This window comes from Dermacentor albipictus, chromosome 1 (assembly GCF_038994185.2).
Source record: "Dermacentor albipictus isolate Rhodes 1998 colony chromosome 1, USDA_Dalb.pri_finalv2, whole genome shotgun sequence".
Taxonomy (NCBI): domain Eukaryota; kingdom Metazoa; phylum Arthropoda; class Arachnida; order Ixodida; family Ixodidae; genus Dermacentor; species Dermacentor albipictus.
The window spans coordinates 414,959,922-414,980,919 of record NC_091821.1 but is presented as its reverse complement, the minus strand read 5'-3'; the positions used below and the strand labels follow the sequence as shown (position 1 = coordinate 414,980,919).

At 44.6% G+C, this 20,998-nt stretch overlaps 1 protein-coding gene across 2 annotated transcripts in view; it reads right to left on the bottom strand.

Annotated features, from left to right (window-relative positions):
* The window catches only part of Epac (Exchange protein directly activated by cAMP), a 415,242-nt gene that overhangs the window by 374,402 nt on the left and 19,842 nt on the right, over positions 1-20,998 (bottom strand). For both annotated transcript variants that reach the window (XM_065440668.2, XM_070532230.1), the window contains exons 2-3: positions 19,539-19,681; positions 14,115-14,203 (exon numbers count right to left, since the gene is read on the bottom strand). In XM_065440668.2, the coding sequence (XP_065296740.1) occupies positions 14,115-14,203; positions 19,539-19,681 (232 nt within the window). The remainder of the gene's footprint in view (positions 1-14,114; positions 14,204-19,538; positions 19,682-20,998) is intronic.

The window sequence follows — 20,998 nt, the reverse complement described above, 5'->3', positions numbered from 1 at the left end:
GGTTTCTGTTTGTGACAAAGGCCATCTCGCACGGGTAAGTTCGCTGAAAAGCCTGCCGGCACTGCGGCCGTCCTGGAGTGCTGAGAACACGCTAAAAGGCCAGGCTGTTTACGACCAAGCTGTCAGAAGGAGCCGGAGCGGATTTGAATAACTGCTCGTCAGGTTAAAAAGATGTATGTGCAAGCACTTTCCGTGGAACTTGAAGTGCTCTGCGCACCTGGGGAGGACCCTAATGAGCGTGAAGGGTTGAGTCTTTTTTTTCCCTCTTTGTTTTTTTCTGCATTTAGTCTCCAATTCCCTTCAAGGCGCTCCATCTCTATGTTTTTTTTTTTATCAGCTGAAAAGTAATCGAGCATCGGGCCATTTTGCATGAAATTGTCTCTCGTGGCAAGTGAAGCGCATGGAAATAATAACTTATGAAGAAGAATAAAAAGAAGGACACCGACCACTGAAATAATATAAGAAAAGACGTTTCGGCTACCCTGCAGGTAGCCTCGTTAACAATGAAATCAAGGACGTGCGATACAACGTTTGAATCTCGGTAATGACTGGTTGGCCGTACGCCCGGCGAAGGTTAATGAAGTCGAGGTTTTGACGGAAGCCCGCCCGGTCGGGAGGCATCATGAAGGAGGATGAAAAGAAGGACACCGACTACTGAAAGAAAGAATACGAGAAAAAAAAAAACGTTTCGGCTCCCCTGACGGGAGACTTGTTCACAATGAAATCAAGGACATGCGATAGAACGTACGATACAGTACAGCCATGCGTATTCTTTCATTGGTCGGTGTCCTTCTTTTTTCCCTTCTTTATGATGCCTCCCGACGTTTGCTGACGTTTGATGATTAGTCCAGTAAGTTAACTCGAGTGTGCTCGAAAGTCGCGAGAGTTGCCTGACTTCTTTAGGAGAAAAAAAAAATGATTTGAACCCCACCTTATTACACTGAAGAGCACATACAACATCGAGCAAAAGGGGATGGCCAAAGCGAAAGCTGCCGATAACGCTAAACATTTGCCCATTGATATCGCTACAGATCATCATCAGCCTGGTTACGCCCACAGCAGGGCAAAAGCCTCTCCCATACTTCTCCAACTACCCCGGTCATGTACTAATTGTGGCCATGTTGTCCCTGCAAACTTCTTAATCTCATCCGCCCACCTAACTCTCTGCCACCTCCTGCTACGTTTCCCTTCCCTTGGTATCCAGTCCGTAACCCTTAATGGCCATCGGTTATCTTCCCTCCTCATTACATGTCCTGCCCATGCCCATTTCTTTTTCTTGATTTCAACTAAGATATCATTAACTCGCGTTTGTTCCCTCGCCCAATCTGCTCTTTTCTTATCCCTTAACGTTACACCCATCATTCTTCTTTCCATAGCTCATTGCGTCGTCCTCAATTTAAGTAGAACCCTTTTCGTAAGCCTCCAGATTTCTGCCCCGTACGTGAGTACTGGTAAGATACAGCTGTTATATACTCTTCTCTTGAGGGATAATGGCAACCTGCTGGTCATGATTTGAGAATGCCTGCCAAACGCACCCCAGCCCATTCTTATTCTTCTGAATATTTCAGTCTCATGATCCCGGACCGCGGTCACTACCTGTCCTAAGTAGATGTATTCCCTTACCACTTCCCGTGCCTCACTACCTATCGTAAACTGCTGTTCTCTTCCCGAGACTGTTAAACATTGCTTTAGTTTTCTGCAGATTAATTTTTAGACCCACCCTTCTGCTTTGCCTCTCCAGGTCAGTGAGCATGCATTGCAATTAGTTCCTTGAGTTACTATAAGCAAGGCAATATCAGATTGCGAATCGCAAGTTACTAAGGTATTCTCAATTAACTCTTTTGCCCAATTCTTCCCAATCCAGGTCTCTGAATACCTCCTCTAAATACGCTGTGAGTAGCATTGGAGAGATCGTATCTCCCTGCCTGACGCCTTTTTTTTTTACTTTGTTGCTTTCTTTCTGGAGGACTACGGTGGCTCTGGAGCCGCTATAGATATCTTTTCTGTATTTTTACATAGGGCTTGTCTACACCCTGATCACCCTGATTCCGTAATGCCTCCACGATTGCTGAGGTTTCGACTGAATCAAACGCTTTCTCGTAATCAATAAAAACTGTATATAAGGGTTGGTTATATTCCACAAATTTCTCTATCACCTGATTGATAGTGAGAATATGGTCTATTGTTTATTAGCCGTTACGGAATCCTGCCTGGTCCTTTGGTTGACAGAAATCTAAGGTGATCCTGATTCTATTTGCGATTACCTTAGTAAATACTTTGTAGGCAACGGACAGTAAGTACAGATAAAATCGTTACATATTACAGATAAAATCGGTTTATTTACAAGGTCGCTTCCATAATTGCCTAACAGTAATACCTGACTGATTGATCATCGCCCGAATGTCCGTTATGAAGAGCAAGTGCTCAGCACAACCTAAATGCAATTAAAATAAATATTTCTTCACACATTTCCAAGTTATCGTTTCATTTGAGAACTGCAGGTGCCCGAACTATAACATACTCGTAATAATACTACATACTCGCCCTTGACAAAGCAAAATTTAAATACGACTACATTACGTGTTAGAAAGCTGCACTCTCAGTAAAGTAGGTAAGTATAAGGGCACCTCAGAGTGATGATAATTACCGCTTTCTCAGCGTCATGATAGATTAGTGGCTGTATACCTGTGAAAGCATATACATAATCAGAAATGCCGATCTATAGGTGTGCATAGGCGAACTGCGTTGGTGTTATCAGATGCAAAACACTAGTAAAAAATCAACTAGTCAGCGACCGTGGCTCCCATAGTGACTCCCATAGCAAACACTGCCTCATTCAGAGCACCAGCTCATGCGACGTTGATGTTATCGCTATTCCGAGCGAATCAGCCTCCACCGACACAGAGCTCGTGTCAACTTCTCTGACCGTCCCACTGACATTTTCAGTGGACCGAATCTCCGCTGCTCCTCAAAGTGAGTGCCGGACCGGACGCACTAATAAAAAGCGCAAGCACTTTTATTTTTTTTTAGAAGCAGGCAGAAAGCCAGACGGGTGCGCGTATCCGTTAGAGAACTTCGCGTGTCGGTGAGAAACGGTGCTTGGAACAAACAGCCACTGCCACCGCAGCGCTCTTTCTACCAACACGAAAACCCGCACGCAGTGTATATCATCCCCTTTGTCTGGCCCGCAACTTCCTCCGGAACTCGGGACCCCTAATAAAGAGATGGCCAGTTTCCGGTGCCAAAAGAACAGTCTTCCGCCTCCGATCCTCCCGCAACGTCGTTACACTCTGCGCCTTTTTATGGACTCGGAAGCATGGATAGGGCTAGGGATTGCATAATTGGTTGCTGTGCCTTGCCTCCCTAAAACGGTGCATCGTTGCCGATGCTAGAGCTGATATCTTACCATTGAGCGATCCAATTTCCACGGCTGCAATTACGCAAGAACCGTGAGTGATTGGCTAGTGGTCGGGCTACGATGACGTCATTGCATCACGTCATTGGCCCGAGCCCGCCTCGGCATTATTAAGGTCTTGTAGAGTTAAGCCTGTGGATCGCTTCCACGGCACTGCGCGGTACCGTTTTGACAGAGCGTACATCCCGTCCTATTTTTTAATATTCATTTTATTCAAATTCCCGGATGAACTGCACGCCATTCTTTTATGTGCCATTGACATTTTGTTCGGTGCGCGAGCACCGGACCACGCGTTTCCGTGCGTGTGTGCGTGCTGTTAGAACGACTCGTTTTTATCCTCACAGTTCAGCGCCCGCAAACTGATGTTTGCGCGTTTGTATAAGCGTGACCCCAAATGTGTGACCGATCGCAATGACCGGGACATCCGGGTTTGGGAGAAAGACGATTTCCGCTTGTACAGACTGAAGTTTAGCCTCTGCCACGAGGCCGCTACGTAAACGGCGCGGTATGCGACATGATAGGGGGACCTGTCCGCCACATCCCTTTGCATGCGCTGCACGAAACAAAGAGAAAAGGACATCAACTGTTCTTACTTCTTATGGTACATACGACTCTTGTATAACGAGCTCTGACTCAGCTTGCAGCTGTTAGGGCCAGATAAAGCCTGCCTGAGCCGGACGTTAAGCTGCTACATGCAGAGCGATCGGAGGATCGCACCGTGTGACCGGAATTCAGTCGGTTCTCGATCACGCTGCCGGCTCAAAGGTGACGGCCCTTCAGCGCTCCATAATCTGGAGCGTAGCGCTATGAATAAATTTGGCAAATGTGTTCCAAGTGCTTGAATTCGACCTGGTGAATGTAACGCGTGCTGTAAGAGCACTCTAAAGCGATCAGTCCATTGTACAGTTAGTTGACTGCCAGAGTTCTACCCATAGCTTCAACTGCCGTGAAATACTGTTATCAAACGGAGTAAAAATTCGAATAGCGTGGAATTTATTCATTTATGCACAAACTGCCTAGCGCAATCCTTGACACATACGATATCGGGATCGGGCAGTCTGAGCTTTCTGTGGTACGCTTATTGTCTGCAGAAAAAGTTTGCGCACTAACTTGCGACAATCGCGGATCTCGATGCTAATCGATTAAAAACGTCGCCGCACCGAGCATCAGACACGCGTGAAAGTAGGCGGGACATTACTATAAGCCTCGAAAAATCTAAATTTTAAAGGCCACTGTCGAGCCTGAGATCACTAGTGTATACTGTACAAAGCACGTGTAATGCGGAGATCACAGCGTATACAGAAATCTGCGTTTTTAAATTTTATCTACTCCTTAAAGCAGTATTGTTCTCCAGAATACGGAATCGATCACGGCCGTCGCTAGGCAACATGTTTTTGATATGCTTATATCTTACAATACGAATGCAATGAACTGACAAAGATATGTGCAAGTAATTTGCTCCGTTTTGCATGTAAATGTCACTAGGACGTTCGCACGACGTGTTTCACGTCAAGAGGGCCTGATAGGTGGTCCACTTTAGTGTGCAGCTTCATTGTCGACATTCCTTCTATGTTACTGCATAAATTGTCGTTCTCTATTGTTTCTTAACCAGCACAAACTTCGCTCGTTCGCTTCAACGCTGAGGCAACATAACTAACGAACGCCTATACAGGTTGAATAAAGCCAGTATTTGCGAACCATCGCACAAGTTTGAGATATGTGACGCACTTTTGATTCTTACGTGAAACGATCCGCTATCCTTTTTTGATATTCGCTTCTACAATCTCATATCAGATATTTACGCGTAATTTGGTGTGACATTATCGGCTATTGTAATATCATTACTGAAGTACGATATGTTATAAAGATTGGGACATCACAAACGCTTCATAATTTACAGAACCCCATACCCCTTTTAGAGACAACTTCAAGGAAAGTTCATGTGCAGGTCTTGCAGAATATCGATGCTTGCGAAGGCAGCCACCAAAAGTGGTCCGCCCTAGGTCATCGTTCAATTTCTGTTTCATTAGTTAAAACTCTCTGCCAGTGAATATGAAATCGTCTAAGTCGCAAAGCGTTTTCGTACAGCGATACAAACGTTTTACTAAAAGCTTACATTACTCAATTTTTTGCAGTAATCCGGGACTCTGCAGGCTATATTGTTCTTGCAGTGAGTATGGACATTACTGATTTACATATGAACCTTTTCATTGTGGCATTGCATTGATTGTGAACTCTAATTGCCTTATGTATGGAAGAAATTGCTCCTTGGTCATTACAACACGATTCTGCTGAACTACCTGTTGCTTTACGAATACGCTGTTCACTCGTATTTTTACGTAATTACTACACTGCTTTAAACTTCTGTAGTCAACTTGATAACCATGCGTTATCCACACTATACGTGCTCGAACAGGAAGTCCCTGCTATAGCTAATATTTTAGTGCCTCCATCAGTTTCATGTCACTCTATGCACTCGGTATCATAATTTTACTGTTGAATAAATTTGAAATACGAAATCAAACCAGTTGATTGCCTTCAATGTGCACCTTACAACCTGTGACACACGATAGCCGTACGTGCGTGCGTGCGCGCACGTGTGTGCCATTTTTTATTCCTACCATACCAGTATTGATTCGCCCGAGTTACTTTCTTGAAGGATACAGCCTCAAACACTTAGTGTGCGGGATATAATAATCGCTGAATATATCCGTTTCAAAAAGCATGTATCAAAGAGAAAACTTCAGTGCTGTGACCCTAAAGTGCAGCGAGACTTAATTGTTATTCAGAAATGTGTGTGTATATATAGATAACGGGTGGCCTGCCAACATTTCTGCTGCACCGTATCTCCCCTCCTATCTCTCATCCCTCCTTCAAAGCGTGCTTTTCAATGAGAGCGTAAGCGCTTCTTCACTAACGTCATAGCTATGGAAAATGACAGCGTTCTGTAAAAGAGAAGCGTCTAGCCGGCAACGACAGTCGTAAAACTTGTCCGTATATTTACTGACCAGCATGCCTGTGATAGCGAATGGCTCGGAATGTAGGGACGGAGCAGGTTTCTCATATCTAGAAAGAATACTAAAATGTCCCTTCATATTGTGTTTCCCGGTGTTCCAAACGAGATAAGTCCTAATGAAGAGTCGTTTTATCATTTGTTTGCTGGCTTCCTGCCTATGCAAGTACTCCACTAGCCTTTTACATTTACACTTTCGGTGCACTATCAGACGTTCCAAGCACGCGCTCATGAAATGTGACGCAGTAGGCACACTATCAAATTCACCGTGCACGTGCGATCACGCCACATATTGAATTCTCTGACGCACAATGGCTCAGAGATAATCGCGAGCATTGCCAGAACAATTTTCTTGTCCCACAGCCGGTAAAGGATTGTAATGTGTGCGGTGTAGAAATTATGGTGTTCTGCTAATAGATTTGTCTTCTTCACAAGAGGGGTACATAAAGAAATTATTTTCCCGCTTTTAATTTGGAATTATGCGTATATATTTTACTGCACTGCTTTATTTCCGCTTTCGGACTTCCTTCGTGTCTGGTTTTGTTCGGTGTTCCTTAAATCAGCTTGAAATAAAACAGATTGTAACAAAGCAACCTGATATAATGCCACTTTGGCCGTCGTGACAATTATTAAAGCTATAGTTAACAAGTGCACGCAGAAATGCCGCATATGATACAGGGGCCTTGGCACCGACTTCAGTTTTCTTTCTCGATTTCTCATTTGTATGCAAGAGGAGCTGCGCTCCATGTTGAACTTGGCATTGACATGAAAACGAAGTTTAACTCTAGTACCTTATTACAGATTCCCCCAGTGGGGAGCTTGTAGAGATTAAGAAAGATAAAAGAATCCAGCAGACTCCAGTGATTGATCCAGCTCTGGACTACTACTGTGCAAGCAGTTACGCAACCCTACGCCCAATATATTTGTGAAAAACTTCTGAAATCCTGCGCAAGCAAAGTCCTTAGAACAGTAGCAGGAACAAAGCGGACGAGGAAAGAAGGGGAGAAGGTACGGACGTTAACCCGAGAGGTGTCTGGTTGGTAACCATAAAATAGGGAACTGGGAATGGGGAACCTAATATGAGAGAGAGAGAGAGAGAGAGAGAGAGAGAAATATGGTGAGTTCGCGCACGCGCACGAAGGGCCCCACTGTTCCCACAGGCCAGTAACGCTCTAAAACAATTCACCGACGATTACGATAGTCCCTAATGCGAGAGAGAGAAATCGAAGACAAGAAAGGCAGGGAGGTTAACCAGACGCGTGTCCGGTTTGCTACCCTGCACTGGGGGAATGGGTGTAGGGACGAAGAGATGGATAGAGAGGAGATAGAGAGAGCAGTTTCGCGCAGATTTGAAGGTTCGCACCGAGTCTACACACGGGTGCCAAGACCTGTCGACTTGAGGTATTTCAACAACGCTTTCGTTGCTTTCTGTGCCATCGACGCTTACGGCCATGGTCCAAAGATCTTCATTTACGAAAATGGTCTAGAGTCCAGCTGGTTCAATGCTTTTCGGAGAGCTTCACGCTCGTCGTCGTACTGGGGACAGAGACATAGGATGTGTTCGATCGTTTCTATGGTTCCACAAGAGTCGCACATGCTCGTATCGCCCATTACAATACGGAACGAGTAGGCCTTCGTAAATACCACCCCGAGCCAGAGGCGGCACAATACTGTCGCCTCAGAGCGTGAAACTTTTGATGGCACTTGTAGCTTTAAGGATGGACCAAGCCTATGAAGGAGAGGGTGCGAGAAGACCAGTATATGTGTGTCATAGCTTTAGCCACGATATCAGGTTTTCTTGCAGCGTTGGTTCTGAATAAGGGGATTGGAAGTGGTTGGGCTTCCAGATGGGCAGACCGGGCGGCTTCGTCAGCGAGGTCATTACTAGCAATGCCGGTATGTCCAGGTAGCCACTGGAATGTAATTTCATGTGCTCTATAGCGATAGCTTGATGGTGGTCTTCTCTTATTTCATATGTCAGCTATTCATGAGTCCTACAGGTCAAATAGGGCAAAAGCAGACTCTGAAGTGCTACCATAGAGTCGCAAAAGATGACCCATTTCTGAGGTGTATGTAAGGCAGACTCTGAAGTGCTGCCTTAGAGTCGCAAAAGATGACCCATTTCTGAGGTGTATGTTGCAGGAGGTATTTGACAGCAGCACGCAGGGCAGCAAGCTCTGCCGCCGCTGATGTTGTCATGTGTGACAGTCTGAATTTCGTTGTGGTTTTCCTTGTCGGAATGACAACGGCACGTGAAGAGCTGGTAGGTGAGACCGAACCATCGGTATTGATGTGTAAGCGGTCCCCGCATGTTTTATTGATTAATAGCAGAGTCATCTGTTTCAGAGCTAGTTTTGGGTGATTGGCCTTCTTTTCTACACCCGGAACACTTACGCGCACCTGAGGCTCTTGGGGACTTCACAAGGGCAATGAAGGCCTTGCTGCTGGTATGTATCCTAATAGAAGATAATCTGTATGGGTGATTATACCTTCAGAAAACGTTGCACGAGGTCTCTGCGATGGCAAGAACGCCAAGTGACAATCGGGGACACGGGAAAGATGACGGATATGCGTCTTGAGACAATCTACCACAACGTATGTTTGGATGGGATGATCTTTGGCGAGCACGATTGTTGCAGCTGTTGACGCACAGCCAGGAAGTCTTAAACGCGTGCGCAATGCTTGTCCCTGTAAGCTCTCCAATGAGCGAATATTTGACTTGCACGTACTGGACAAGCCTTGTCTTTGAAGGTATGCTGACGTCAAAGTTGCTGCCCGCAGTAATCGCGCGCGAACCTGAAGGCGAGTGACCGCAGAAGTACAAAGGCTCTGCGTATATCGAGAGGTAGGTTGTTTTAGGTAAAACTTCAGGTAGTCCAATGAGTGTCACATTGAACTACGCCGGACTCAATACTCCTCCTTGAGAACACGCCGCACTAAGGGTAACATTCAGCTGTGGGGCCATCTTCCCTTTGTACAAAGAACGACCGACGCATTATGTAGACTGATAACCAGTGAAGCATGCAGCCGCCGATTCCGATAGTATTCACGGAGTTGATTACGGCGTCATGTGCAACGTTGTCACATGCACCTTTCACGTCGAGAAAGAGCGCAATTGATATGCGCTTACGGCTTTTCTCTGTTGCACTAACATTGTCAGGCCAATGGCGCTATCAATTGAGGAATGATCCCGACGGAAGCCTGCCATGGAAGCTGGGTAGCTATTGTAACACTATAGATACCATTCTAGACATGCAAGGACCATCATTTCGATCACTTGTCCGATGCAGCTGACCAGAGTGATAGAGTGATATGCCGCCAAATGCAACAGAAATTTTCCCGGCTTTAGCAAAGCTACCAGCCGACTTAACTTCCATTGCCGGGGTACTATACCTCTATGCCATGAATTGTTGAAACTGCTCAGAAGCAATCTTCTTGCCTCTTGTCCAAGGTGTCCCAGGGCAGCGTAGGTGACGCCATCAGGGCCTGGAGAATATGATGGTCTAGAAATGGCCAGGGCAGCTTCGAGGTCTTCTATGGTAAATAACATGTCCATTTCTGGTACCCGAGCCGCAGGGAGGTTACTTACAACAGTGTTGGTGTTGACAGGTTCGCCAGTGACTCTCACACAGAATTCCTCCGCCACACCAAGCTCAGTTTAGCCAAGATGGAGGGCTAAAGCTGCGAATGTGTGTCGTTGTTGCGGGGATGAACGAAGACTGCGGATTGTCCTTCAGATATGTGAAAGCGGCTTGCGACGGTCCAATGATTCACAGAATGCCTTCCATCGCTCACTCTCTAGTTTGTCTATGCGGCACTGAACTTTCTTCTGAATGCGTTCGGACCCTCGTAACCAGCAGCAACTGATGCGGCGGGCCCAGGAGACAGCAAGAGCGGCAGGAGCCCTGGACTAAGGGCGCCTCCCGCACAAGCAGAAAGACACCTGCTTGTCCTTTCCTTTCTTTAATAAATGTTTTTCCTCCTCCCCCTCCTCCTACTCCTCCTCGTGCATCCCTGAGATCATAAATTGATTTAGTGCGTCTGTGTCTGTCTCATCGCTCTGCACGCCCTATAATCGCGCGAAGTCTCTCAAGTTCAATGTCGAAATCCGTTCGGTTTGACGACAGCAAAATAAGCACTTGGCAGCTTTCATTGCTTTTGCGATGGTGTCGTCGACAGTGCCGGCGAAATCTCGCCGACACGCTTCTGCCATAAGCGACGTAAATATAGTCCAGTAAGTGCACTTCAAGGCGTGCACCACGAGAGGACTGAGTGAGTCCATTAATTTTGAGGTAGGTGGGAATGTGATCACTGCCGTGCCCTATTGCGAATGTTGAGCGCAGCTTTATACGCGCATTCATTCCGCGATATCTTGACTGGCGCGGACAATCTGCCTCGTGCGGCACGTTGCAAACGGAGCGAAGTGTGGCGCGACTGTCTCGCTAATCCGGAAATCGCGAGAGGCAGCGCTTGGGTGACGCGTGGGCATGATTCACAGAAGGCGCCGCACGCAGACCTCCGCTCATGCAGCGCTTTGTTTCCATACATAATGTAGCTGGCATCATCGGTGAACAATTGACGCGTGCTACTCTGGCGCCATCTCGTAGCCATCGTCGCCACAGAGCCCGTCTTGCGCGGCACTACGCCTTTCTTTTCGCGTTTTCACCATACCCCCTTCTTCGCTCTCCGCCTCGTGATTTCACTGCTCCCTCCTCCTCCGCTTTCCTCTTCTCGCTCCCTTCGCTATTACCGTCTTTCATCTCCTGCTGCCCTCCGCGTTCGCACTTTCATTCATCGCTGTGCTCGTCCGCTCGGTTATGCCGAGATCCTGACACTCGTCGCAAGAATGGGCGCATAAGAGTTGTGCTATAAACCATAAAAGTGCGACGAGCGATGGGGACGGTGTTCAAGCAGCGCCTGCACAGACAATGCCACATTGCGCAATCGTCGCAATGCTGTAGAGAGTTTTTGTCTTTGCGACTGAAATCGACAACAGTGCAAGAATATATGATCAATGTCCTTGTCGCTGTCGCTGGCGTCGCACATTGTCGGCCATTCCCTTCAGTGTAGTGTAAGCCTTCATGGAGGCCACTCCCAACCCCATCCGGTATAAGAACGATGCCTCACGTCAATGAAGCCCGGGTGGAGGTCGCAGCTGGAGTGAAGGGTTTAGATTATGTAACCTGGTGCACCTTATATTTAGGTTGTTCCACTCTGCTGAAGAGAACGTGCCTGCCAGGCGCCGAAGCTGCCTTGCAGCGTCTTTCCTCGAAACAGGAATGGGAACGCTGCGTTCTGCTTCATGCGACGGTCGCACAGCTTGGCGTGTGTGATCATTTCCACTGATCCCGCAACGGGCAGGTAACCATTGGAGAATAATTACGCGCCCTTTCTGTTAAACGTGGTAAAACTTGACGATTTCGAACGTCAGCAGTTCGAAAGATCTACGTCCGAGAACTGATTGGACACAGCGTAAAGCCAGCATGGAGGAAGAAAATACGTGCCATTTACCAGGAGTTCTTGTGCCAATAAATTCAAATGCACTGCGCCGAGGCTTGAGTTCTGCAGCCGTAGATGTCGTGACATGTGACGCCTTGAATCCAAGTGTTGCTCCTCTCGCCGTTATGCACAAGCGCTAGTGGGTATCTTGAAAGCAGTTGAGCTGTACCAGCACTTGTTACTGCATATGTGAGCGAACGTTGATCTGCTGGTGTGGGCAGAATTACTCTCTTTCTTCCTTTTCATCTTTCTTTCTCCCTTTGCCACACGTAGGGTAGCCTGCACTGCCTTTTCTTTTTCATCTCTTCATTTTTTTTAATTATCGGGTTGTATGTGCCAAACGCAGGATATGATTATGAGGCACGCCGTAGTGGGGGACTCCGGATTAATTGTAACTACCTTGGTTGGTTCTCTAATGCGCAATCTACGCGCGCTACACGGGAATTTTTGCACTTCGACCCCATTGTAATGTGACCGCCGTGGCCGATAGTTTTTCAGCTCTCTCCTACAATACTGTGCAAAAAAAAAAAAGGAAATCCTTCCTTGTGTCAAACTTAAACAAGTACAACAACGTCAACAAAGGCAAGATGATGCCGACGATTAACATGAACAAGCTTGCAAGGAAATTCCAAATTAAGCTACAAAATTGACCTTGCTTTGCGAGCGTATTCATGTTAAATGATCCAAGAGCTGATCAATTATTTCGGCCTCACCTTGCGATCTGCTAGCCTCCTGGTTAGCTGAGATGGCAGAGCAACCGCAGTGAGAAATCCCGGGTCCGATCACCAGAAAAGGGTGAATTTTCCTTCAACTTCGCGGTGTTTCGCTTCTAAGCAATACGTATGTGTATCCTTCGTACCTTCGCGACACTCTCGAGTGGATGACAAATCTCCTTTCGTGAAACTTCCCCTCACTGCAGAACTGACTTGACTCACTCCAAAGCATCCACCGATTCAGCAGCTGTGTCGCTTCCCTGCGTTCTAAGCTTATTTGTGCACTATTTTCTAGAGTGTCAGTCCTAAATGAAGATGTCTTACAGTAATCTCTCGAATCGTCTACTTGGGCATATTTGGTGATACGTTGTTCGTTCGTGACTCCCGCAATAATTACGCTAGGTTTTTATTACCCGTTGTGTAGATGATGTGAAGTTTACCCACTATTTTTGAAAAGATTTAGTTCTTTAATTCGTGCGGAACTGTCAATTGCGCACCATTTCCTTGTGCATATATATATATATATATATATATATATATATATATATATATATATATATATATGCACACTGTATTACACAAGCCTTCTATATGCATTTTTTTTTGTTGGTGCGCGCTCTTTTGCATATATTTTTTCCCGTGAGACAGGTTGATTCTAGCAGAATCGACCACTTCGGTAAAAGTTCAATAATAAAGCTGCGTGCATGACGTAAAAAAATAAGCAGGATGAACTTTTAAGGACTCGCAATCGTGTAGCTTTTCGATAGCGTTTGCTAAAAGCTAGTGCCGTCACTATGGTGGCCTTAATAAATCAGTTACGCACAATATTCAAGCAAATTCGAACAGTTCCAGTGAAACTTTGATTCAAGACGATCGCAGGAGTCTTGGCACAACTCATTAACCGTATTAGAACGACTTAATGTTGAAGAAGTTGGTAGATATCCAATGTACATTAAGGCAGACGTGAAGCACGGACACAGGAAGGTCGAAAAGCAGCATTTCCTTGTCCTTTAGGCCATATTAGCACCCGTATTTGGTCGCAAGCTTTTCCGTATACAATAAATCATCCGTTGACGCAACACATTAGGGCCAGAATTCACAAAACTTCTCGGGCTGAACTCACAAAGCTTTTCGCTCGTAACTGTTATTTGCGATTAGTTGGTCGCCTTAGCTAATAATAAGTCTGGCGTAATGAGTGGCGGTAATTTTTTTCTTACAAACAATTTTAGCTTAAGAACTTTCTGTGAGTACGGGACCGGGAGCGGTATTCACAAAGTGTTTCGCTCGCAGATGCTATTTCCTGTTTCTATTTTCTATTTTCTATTTTGCTGGGCCGTCTCAATAGCATGTCCGACGCTACGAGTGGATTATATCGGCTCTTAAGAAAACAGTTTTAGCACAAGAACTCTGTGACTACGATCCCGGGATTTTTCGCAACATAAGGCGTAAATATTTTGCAATGCAAAGTTCTTACCTTAGAATGTCCAGTGTGGGTAACTTGAACATCTAGAGATCCCGCCAACACCGTGTACCAGTTTGAGCCACGGTCGCCTTGGCGGAAAACTGTGCAAGAAAGTAATTATGTAATTATGTAATTTATGTAATTAATGTAATTATGTAATTATGTAATTTATGTAATTAATTGATAATAATTCGTTCTAACGCATAATATGTTTTTAATAGTATTTATGTACTATATATTTTGTTGTATATTATGGTTTCTTTACAGTGATTTTGATGTTACTACTGCTTGCTCGGTTCCCTCCTGAGCGTCGTTTCCGTTTCTATTCTTCGTCTATCTTTCCTTCCTCTTTTCCCTCTTTAGCGTGATGAGTTCCTCATACTTTGTTTGCCCCCGCCTTATGTAATGCCTCCGGGCCTTTAAGGCTTCAATAAATGAAATGAAATGAAATAACGAAAGGTGAAAGCAGCGTCAAATGATTAGGTCAAATAACCTGATAACAGTTGAACAAGTAAAATACAGGAGACGCGAGAGCGTTGGCAGAGGCACATGTTTGAGGAAAATTTTTAGCAATAACCATACTTCAATACCTAAGGCTAAAATAATATGAAATGCAGATGTTGTCTTCTATTCAATCCATTCGAATTAAGTAGCATCCAATAACAAACGCATGACTGGGAATCATGAGATGTCAAATTTAACTTGTCCGTTGAAGCTGATAGCTAAAGTTTACGAAAATCGTAATAAATCAAAGAAAGTATACAACGCCCTGTACATACAAGAAATCTGTCAACTGCCCCTGCTAAATTTTCCAAGTCAGTATTGACAAACTAGCGAAGAAGATTCGGCTTTGAAACGCAACGGTATTTTAAAGTCATCCGCTCAACTCGCCTAATGGGATTGATTTTGCGTAAGTTATAATTTAAGGTGGAAATATTGTCCAGTTGCAACGATGCAACTGCAGGCTGAGTTTACTGGCTACCCGCTATTGCAATAGCACCTGAAGTAGTAATCTGTGGAAACCCGCAAGGTGGAGAGAAGTAATGAATAAAGGGAAAATCAGACATCCACCCACACACACCCACACCCCCATCCACCCACATCCATCCACCCACACCTTTTTAGCAATTGCTACGAATGGCTGGATGTCTGATTTTCCCTTTATTCATTATGCAATAGCACCCCAATTAAACTGCACCGTCTCAGGGTCAAAAATGTTGAAATTGCTATATGTATATATTTTTTTCAGCTGCTTTTAATTACATCCTAATTTGGATCAAACCCTACTTGCATCAATCGTTAAAATTTGGCATATTGAAATGCATAGTTTGAACACTACTTAGATCACCACTAGCCTAATGAAGTCTTTATTTATCTGTGGCAAATTTTAAACTAAGCAAGGGCAAATTAAACAATAAGAAGCATGCCTCGTCGTCTGCTGCCGTTCAGTCATCTTTAGTGGATCGAGCAACTGACAGGTCATGCAGATTAAGAAAGTCACTGTAAACTTGAAACTGTATCCTTCTAAAAATTGCTCATTGTATTCGAACGAGAAGAAAAAGGGTTAAACGAGGGGCCCTATTTTTATTAATCACATCAAAAGCGATATCAATACTACATTTCTTTTTATCAGCGTTGATGTTTGTTCTCAGCGCTGATGTTTTCGCACAATTTCTCCCGGTGCTTATCACTGCTGCGGGAAAAGTGCCATGCTGATAAATGGCAAATGGAATTACCTTTCTGAAGGTAGTGCACTTATCTACACACGTACAAACACTAAACTGCCCTCTTACAAACAAGTACACTGCATTTACAATGATAATGGTCAAGCAACTCGCACACCAATACTTTCTGGGTAGGCTGGAACATTGCTTCTCATGATATCATTGAATTCGAAGTAATTTTACACTTCCGAATTTACCTGTGGAATACAGAAGATTATTTTTTGCTTGTCACCTCACATCATCCCGGCCATCATACTGAATATTGCCCGCAAAAGAAACGGCGAAAGAGCTGCGTTGCACTTCTACATTCCTAGATCAGAAAATGGTGTTACCAGGGCCTATTTAATGTGGCGTAAAAGTTATTGTCAAGATGATTAAGTGATCGAAATTAAAAGCGAAAAGTAATTTAAAATGAGCAAGTCTGCGACACCATCAGGTGTAGAGTTCGGAGCACCGTTAACCAACTACATCGCTCAAGAAATTTACGACACCGCGATGAGCGCCTTCGTACCTGAAGCGCATACACAGAGCTCTGTTGAAACCGAGCACCTCGCACAAGAACCTGCAGCCACCAAAATCATTTCTGTAGGTTCAGTTGATGAGGTGTACATATTTGGAGCAATTATTCCTGATTCATGCATCTAAAGGACCATGTCATCGACGATCCGAACCGCCATATAAAATGAGTTTTCCTGCTTGCAGGGGCACTGACAGAGAAAAGTCCACAGCGGCATTCACCTGAAGGCCACTCTAGAGCGTTGCTTGTGTAAACATTTGTTGGGTTGTACGGCTGAGGCTGCTATGTCATGTGAACGAGCACATTGCAGTGGAGATGCTGGGCGCAGTCATTCACTCGGGGCTGCTACGTCTGGGTCTCTTTTAGTGGAGAAAAAGTTGGTAAAGCTTGAATGTAGTGCAGAGTGCCATTCCTTCAGATCAGCTGAATTTCTCTAATGATCAGACATTACTTGTACAATAAATTGCAATATCATTTGAGGCAAATCAAATCTAATCTTTATTTCCGCCATGTGCATTACAGATGAAGGACAACGGAAAAAAATGCTGCCAGTAGGCGGCTTGACGAGTCCGCAGCCCCACGTAATGAGTGGCGTTTCGGCATCAGCAATGAAAAACCGTCAATAAATTAGCATCAGCAATGAAAAACAGTCAAAGACAGGCAATTACCAAGACCCATAAATTAAAATCCTATATATTGAGATCAGAGCACGTGTCCATATTGTCGAATCGAACTCAAGAAGCAATTAGATCGTATCCGTTTAGTACGAATACTTTGCATAGCAAGTTTAGAGAAATATGTCGTCAAAACCATAGGCGAAATGAGTTGGTGTTGCAGTCACGGCCGATATCAGCCCTTCATTTCTTTTTATCAGCCCTGATGTTTGTTCTCAGCGTTGATGTTTGCGCACAACAACTTCTCGCGGTGCTTATCACCGCTATGGGAAAAGTGCCATACTGATATATAGCAAATGCAATTACCCTTCTGAAGGTAGTGCACTTGTCGACACACAGACGAACACTAAATCGCCCTTGTACAAAAAAGTACACTGCGTTTACATTAATAATAATAAAGCAACTAGCACACCAATACCTTCTAGGTAGGCTGGAACATCGAAACTTTTTGTCATAGATTGTGAGGACGTGGTTTTGAAAACTGACATTAAGCTAAGAATTTGAGATGAATGGATATGTTTTCATTGCTGATCCGCTTTAACTTGGGACATTTACTCTGAAGTCCTTTCGACCGTGAAACGACTGCACTCCTACGACCATGCGAACACACTTGTAGATGCCCGCGGGCCTGCTGCGTTTTTCAGTGTAGCTCGTAGGGAGGCATCCGGCGTGACATTAGTACGCCGGTGACTGCTTATTATTGGAAGCGGATATGACAGCGCGACGCGATTCGTAGCCAGCCGGTCGCGTTTCATTACGCCATGCAAATTGTTATAGGTGCGACGTCGGACCGGCGAATAGTGCATTATGTAAACTAACGGGGATGGGCGCAAAGTTTCATCTGTTGAGACATGGAGAAAGTTGCCTCACGATAACGATGGCATCACACGACGACCACTACGGCGCATAATAGACTGACGGCCAGGCATATATATATATATATATATATATATATATATATATATATATATATATATATATATATATATATATATATATATATATATATATATATGAAGCTGCTGGTGACATAGCAAAAGACAACTGAGTTCTCTCGGCTAGTCCCCTCTTCTGCTTCATCCACACTTCAATGCTGGGAAAATTTGGGGCGTCACCGCATGCCGTCCCGTTGGCGCTGAGGGTGATGGCGGTGGTGTTGCATCAGGCGAAGTTAGCCTTGCATGCTCAGCCGGAAATCGTTCCGCCTGAGCATTTCATACCTAGTTATCCAGGGTGTGCCACTAGACGTTCACCAACTCCCGTGCCTCGAGGAAAGAGAATCAACATTCGTGGAACTCTCTTCCCTCATGAGTGCGGCCCCTTCAGAACATCCTGCGTCCTCCCAGCTAGCATGTACTTTAAAACAACTGTTAAGTGTGTTGTGAAGAAACGCCTTTTTTTTTTCATTGCCACAAAAAATGAGCTTAGATGGGCGGTAGTCTGCGCCGCGGGAAGATATGCTGTTTTGCAATGGTTTACGTGGCTTAACTGGTCATGCCTTGGTAATATGACCGACATTTCAATTGACATTACCAAAAGATCGTGAAAAATGCATTTAGAGCAGAAAGAACTGGCCTATTTAACCTCATCCTGGTTTTAATCTTGTTTGGTCTTGTTTTCATTTAGTGATTATGCATACCCAATGTGGGGGATTGACCAAGAATAGGATCGCATTAAAATAAATATGTCTGGTCCTTAGTTAGAAGAATGGAACAATTGGGAAGAATTAAACGAGTGACAAATAACGTAAAGTACTAAGAATTCATCAACAAAATATGTGATGAAGAAGTAGAAATTTTTCGCGCCACTGAGCGAGCATCCTTATGAGAGTGCTTAATAGAGAGATGATCCAAAGGACCGTACTGGTAACTGCACTAAATTTACGTGAGGGTGTATATACCTTGAACTGCAACATGTACTGGCGCTTCAAAGGCACATTTAATTTTTCCGCGAGACATGTACTGGTCTGAATGATGTATGGGATATATGTGTTATAGCCACTTTGCTGTCTTTTTTCCAAAAAAATAATTTCCGGACTAGAAACATTTACTGCAAGCTTTTACTGCGTTTTACTGCATTTACTGCTAATAATAATAATAATAATAATAATAATAATAATAATAATAATAATAATAATAATAATAATAATAATAATAATAATAATAATAATAATAATTCGACTGGAATATTTGAACAAAAGACTTGATGTATTTGGGTGCAGCTGCATCAAACGTTGATACTAAAATCCGACAACGGTTAAGTGAGCTTCAAAAAAGGCAATTTTAGACGAACAGTATTGAAGTTATGCAGATTAAAACATGTACCATATAGACCAGCAATTCCATCCCAGCCGTCGCTTTCCTTCACTGTACCCGTAAGAAGAAGCGGAGTTTGTCAATCTCAGTGTATACGAAACATTTCGGGCATCGTACAACTTCACCATGAGATTTGCGAACAGCGGCACAATTGCGAGGACTTCGCAGGCAACAAATGGAGCAAACGAGAGACGGTGTGTACTCACGCGTGACACCCCTGTCGAGGTCTTCGTAGTATCCGTAGAAGCACAGCTGCTGCAGCAGCACCGGGTGCAGCCGGTGGAAGGCCTTGATGCTGCGCAACCGGCCGTAGATGGACTCCAAGTCGTCCTCGGTCCGGTCCCCGGGACTGCACACAACATATTCGGGTACGTGATAGAGCTCTTGGTGAAGAGGCCAATGTTGGAGAGCTTTAGCGAGTCCAGTGTTCCGGTAATCGCCTACGGACTGGGTGTTTTACCTGATGAGCGGAGGCGCAAATGTTAATGGCCTGCACGGTGCAGCTACCCGGTGGAGCAGAGCTCAACCATAATAACACAGAGCTAATATTGCAGTAACCCAGTGCATTTTACCTTGCTGCAGGTGAAAATTTTCAGCAGTCGTGTAATCGTGTTGCTGCCGAAAATTTACACCAGCAGCGAAGCAAAATACACTTAGTTACTGCCATATTAGCTCTGTGTTTGTATGTCTAAGTTCTGCACCATCGAGTGGTTGAACCGTGCAGGCCGTCCACGTTTGCAGCTCCGCTGATCCGGCAAAACGCCAAGTTCAGTTGCCTTTACCGGAATACCGTTAATTAGGATTTCTATTACGAAATACATCCGCAACAGGGCCTTTATTAAAGGTTGTCCAATCCAATCCAATCCTCGCAAGAGTGAAGGTTGTCGACAGTCGTACAGGTTATTGGACACAACTCTGTCTATTAATGCGCTTAGAATGTAGACAGACGAAGTTAGTTTTACAGCGAAGCCGTCAGTGCGACTAGTGAGGCAGAAGAAAAGGGAAAAGCCGGGAGGTTAACCAGAAGGGAAAATACGGTTTGCTATCCTGCAAAGGGAACAGAGGACGGGGAAGTAAAGAAGAAAGGGAGCACAAACACACAACCACAGCCAGTCACTATCACCGTCGACTAACACAGCACAATGGCGATTGCATCACTACAAACACCCATTCAGTGTACAGCCGTTTGTGCCAGTCTGTTTAACTTAAAAACTGCAACAGTGCCCTCGTTGACCTCAGTGCGACCAGAGCGCGCATAAATTTTACACGCTTGTTTTCACGGTTTTCAAGAAAAAGGAAATAAACAAGTTCACTCACGAATTTTACATATTGTGGAAATGTGGGAAATATTAGGGGTGATACGCAACAAAATTTTGTATTGTGTGAGTTAATAACGGTCTAACTAAAATTTACTAAGCCTGGCCTTATCACATGTTTAGAAGCATAATATAAAAGGCTTACAATGTTTCACTGCGTCTGTGACAGTATTGAAGCGGTAGCAATGTCATATTTAGCGAAAATCGGGCACATTCTACGGGTGACGTGTACCAAAAGATTCAAGTGTGTGGGCCAATTAGGTGCCTTAAGATAATTACTGGATCCTTGTTCTCTCCCAATTTTCATGCGTTATACGAGGCGTGTAGTTGGTTGTCCCGGTCTCTTCGGA